The following is a 4,158-nucleotide window of genomic DNA, read 5'->3' on the forward strand; positions in this document are numbered from 1 at the left end:
ACAATACCACTTTTTGTTCTCATTGTAAGACAGAACAACAAAGCAAGATTTTAGCAAGGGTTATGGAGCTCTGCTGCGGATGGACCCCAATATCCCCGAGGAGCATCGCGCCCGGACTTCAGTGAGAGTCGGGGTGAGAGCTCCCGATGACCAAGAGCAGGGAGCAATGCCGGGAGGGCGTGATGAGCAGAGGCAGCTTGGATGAGGTCAAGACACGCTGGAGGAGAAACACCTTGGAGAGGCAGAGGGGGCACAGGCAGGAGACGGGAAGGTTAAAGGAGTTCCCAGAGGTGTAGGAGCTCTTCGGGAGCAGGTAGCTGGATGTGGGAGGATGGTGGGACACCGGTTTCATGTGCTGATTCTACCGGTGTGATAACAGAGGGTTGAAAACTATCTAATATAAGGAGGGACCTGCGCAGAATGTTTTATGGCTTGGTAGTCTGAATCTGGACCTCTCTGCAGCGCTCTCAGCATTTCTGCAGGGAGGAGAAAGTGGGTTGGTCTGTAGGCAAGCTCAGGAGCAGTGTCAGGAAAGAATGCTCCTTCTAGCGCTTGATTTCCCAGGGAAAGCAGGGGCTGAACTGGCTGTGGATCCAGCCGGGAACAGGGTCTGGACCTATCACACCCTCCCTATCTGCCATATTTATTTGGGAGGAGGATGATAGTGGATGATGTTGGCTTCCATATGTACAGTAAGGGCTACCGTAGACTGCCAGAAATGCAGACAGGGGAAGAGGGAGGGAGGAATGCATGGATGGATGGATGGATGGATGGATGGATGGATGCAAACTCAAGCTCATTTTGACTTATGCCATTTCTTAAGAGCGGTATGGATGCCTATCACTGTTGCTTCTTCCTTTGGATTCAGAGAATACCTGTATTACTCATTGAAACAGCCATTGCTCCCCATTTTCACTTGAATCTCTCGTAGATAAAAGTCTCCCATTCAAAACTGGACAAGTGAGTATTTCTGGCTGGCTTTTGCGGGGTCAAGTGGGCTTAAAAAAAAGAAAAAAAAAAGAGACTAAAACCCAAAAAAGGCTCCCCTGAACTCCATGGCTGGTGCTCACGTTAACATAGGCAATGTCCCCTGACATCCGGGCAGCAGGCAGGAGCATCTGTGCCGGAGGGCTTGGGGGTGCCGGTGGAGGAGGGAGGGAGGAAATCTGGAACCCATAAGCTCCACTGATGTTTGCGTTACCTTGCACGGCTGCATTGGTCTGTGCCTGGTCCGCCCACGGTCCTCCTCGCCCTATCAGCAAGAGCCGTTCCCCAAAGTTATCCGAACGCCCTCCTCTCCGTAGCCCAAAGGAAAAACCAACCGAGCTCCTTGGAGGGCTCCGCAAGCCCTGGGAAATTTGGGGAGGCTGAAGGGCGGATGCTCCAGGCTGCACCTCTTGAGCGGGCGCTGGCTCCTCTCCAGGCCACCCGGCCGATGTGCGGCGGCCATCGCGCCTCGTGAGACCCCAGAGCCCCTCGCCCGCGAGGCGCTGAGAAGATGAAAGAGGAAAGCATGTGCCCGGACTCCCCCGAAGGCAGCCTGGTCACCAGCGAGGAGGAGGGCGAGCGGCTGCACAAGAAATGCCTCCGCAAGCGCGGCCAGGGGGGCAAGCCGGCGGAGGACTGCGGTGCCGCCTCGCCGCAGGGCAAGCGGAGCAAGCGCAGCCCCGTCCCGCAGTCCTTCGAGGACGTGCACACGCAGCGCGTGATCGCCAACGTGCGGGAGCGCCAGCGCACCCAGTCGCTCAACGACGCCTTCGCGGAGCTGCGGAAGATCATCCCCACGCTGCCTTCCGACAAGCTGAGCAAGATCCAAACCCTCAAGCTGGCCGCCCGCTACATAGACTTCTTGTACCAGGTGCTGCAGAGTGACGAGCTGGACCACAAGATCACCAGCTGCAACTACCTGGCCCACGAGAGGCTCAGCTACGCCTTCTCCGTCTGGAGGATGGAAGGGGCTTGGTCCATGTCCGCGTCCCACTGAGCCGGGGTATGTATCGCCACGTCCCCGCCGGCACGGCCGCACGCCCCTCGCTCCGGCATCCTCCACGCATCTCCCCGGCTCGCTCCCGTGGGGGAGGCGCACGGCAGCCGGCCCCCTCCTCACGCTCCACGTGCAAACGATTTGCTTTAACGAGCCCCAGACGCTGCCAAGGCCGGCGGTCGGAGGAGGTGGCGATTCCCGACCTCGCCGGGGCCGGCAGGACGTTGCGGGGGGCCGAGCGGCGGAGCCCTGAAGCAACTGATCTCATTTAGCGGGGTCTGGTCGGGGGCAGGCTAGTGAAAGGTTTAAAACGAGGGCTTAAAAATCTGATTTATCCTCCCACGGCAACCCGGGAGGGCGCATAAATCAGCAGACACCCTCCCGAACGTGCTTGGGTTGCTGAGGTGTCAAAACCGCACGAGCGAGAGCAGCGGCAGCCCCGCAGCCGTCGGCCGACGGCCGCTGTTGCTCCCGCCGTGCGACGAGCCCAGCCTTGTCCTCGCCGCCCCGGTGGAACTCCGCAGCCGCTCCCCAAAGCCCCGGCGTGACCCTGGGGCCTCCGTCCCGCCGGGCTTTCTCCTACCCCTCTCCTAAAGCCCTGCGGGTAAGACGGAATCCGTAATCCCTTCGGATCCGTAGGTATCCTACGCTGCAGGGAATAAAACACCGCGCGCGGGTGCCCAGGCAGAGGCGAGCCCGCCCGCGGCACCGCACCCTGGCTTGGTGGACTCAGCACCATCCAGCCGCCACCTCAGCATCCTTTCAGTGGCCGGCGAAGCTGCTGAGAGGAGAGGGGGATAATCCTCTTTTCGGCGAGTCGGGTCTCGTTGGGCTGGGAGAATGGGGCAGCGGGGGGAGGACTGCTTGCTAACATTTCCTGCAGCCCGTGAGCCGGAGCAGAAAGCTCCGGAGGACATTGCCAAGCCGTGGACTTTGGGGACGCTTCATGGGAGCCCAGCCCAGCTCCCGAGAGTCCCCGTCGTCCCCGAAACAGGATCAGGGCTTCTGGCTTTCTTCAGGCGCTGGCCCATTGCCCCCTGCCCTGTGTCGGCCCTGGGGGTTAGAGCCCGCCGGGTCCTGGGGAAGCCAACTGCGGCAGGACTCTTGTTCTTCTCGCACCCACCACGAAGGGCTGCAACACGGAAAACCCTTTTATTCTTCTTTTCTGCCACCAGCTGCGTCAGCCTCGTGCGCCCTCCCTGCGCGCCGCTTCTCCTCCCGGCTGCTCTTACCGCGGTCCCGACCCAGCGCGGGGAGCCGGGTGCCGTGCCCAGCCGCGCTCTCCCCGCGGGCAGGAGCAGCGCGTTTATCACACGAGACAGCCCAGGGCCTGTGATGGGGGATGCTCAGCGGGCGCGAGACCCTAAATAAAGCCGCGCTGAGCCCCGGCTGGCGCAGGGAGCTGGCGCAGCGCTGCAGCCCGGCACGAGAGCGCCGGCCCCCTCGCAGCCCCGGCGAGGACGAGGGGCTCCGGCGCCTCTGCCTTTAGGGTACGCCCGGGGGAAACCGCGGAGCGAAAACCCCGATCTGCTCCCCACCCTGGGCTCCCGTTGTGGAAGGGCAGAGGCAGCGGGCAAGGGAGGAGCGCGGCCTTTCTGGGACAAAACAAATCACAGCAAATGCCTGCAAAGTGGCCCAAGAGATGCCGGGGCAGCCAGGGCCCCGCTGCCGTGGCCGGGGTCCCCCCGTGCGCGTCGCCGACCCTCCTGCCTTTGGGTTTTGCCGCGTAACAGCCCTGAACTCCAGGCCAGAGCCGCAGGTGTAGGCGCGGGCGCTGGCTAAAGGTGCCGACCAGCTCCCGGGGAGGGGGGTCGTTTAAGGATGTGCCACATCTCAGCCCTTGTTCTCCTGCAAACCTTGCTGAGATCTCGCCCAGCCAACAGGAAAACGGCCGGTCTGCTGCACCCATGTGTAGATGCCAATTATCTGGGGCAGACCCCGGGGTTTAAAAAATGACTGTCCCTGCTGGAAGCGGGATCGCTGCCCCTCAGCCACGGCTGGGTGCCGTCGGGGACACCTTCCCCTTCGGGACGGCCAGAAGCGACGGCTGTGGTTCCTGCCTCGCGCTTTGAGAAGCCAAAAAGCTGCCAGGGCCGGCCGGGGTGCTGAGCCCCCCCAGCAGAGCAAGCCCGTTTCCCCCCCCCAGAGCCTCCCTCACCCTCTTCCGGGCGTCG

General features: G+C 62.0%; 1 protein-coding gene across 1 annotated transcript; it reads left to right on the forward strand.

Annotated features, from left to right (window-relative positions):
• Positions 1 to 351: 351 nt before the first annotated feature.
• Positions 352 to 1,984, forward strand: LOC309414557 (twist-related protein 2-like; the record flags this gene model as incomplete). Its single annotated transcript, XM_082011899.1, has 1 exon — positions 352 to 1,984. The coding sequence occupies exon 1, from the start codon at positions 1,499 to 1,501 to the stop codon at positions 1,982 to 1,984; it is 486 nt and encodes a 161-aa protein (XP_081868025.1). The 5' UTR covers positions 352 to 1,498.
• Between the last annotated feature and the right edge of the window lie 2,174 nt (positions 1,985 to 4,158).

The sequence above is a fragment of the Phaethon aethereus genome (assembly GCF_964289735.1).
Source record: "Phaethon aethereus genome assembly, chromosome: 29".
Classification (NCBI taxonomy): Eukaryota; Metazoa; Chordata; class Aves; order Phaethontiformes; family Phaethontidae; genus Phaethon; species Phaethon aethereus.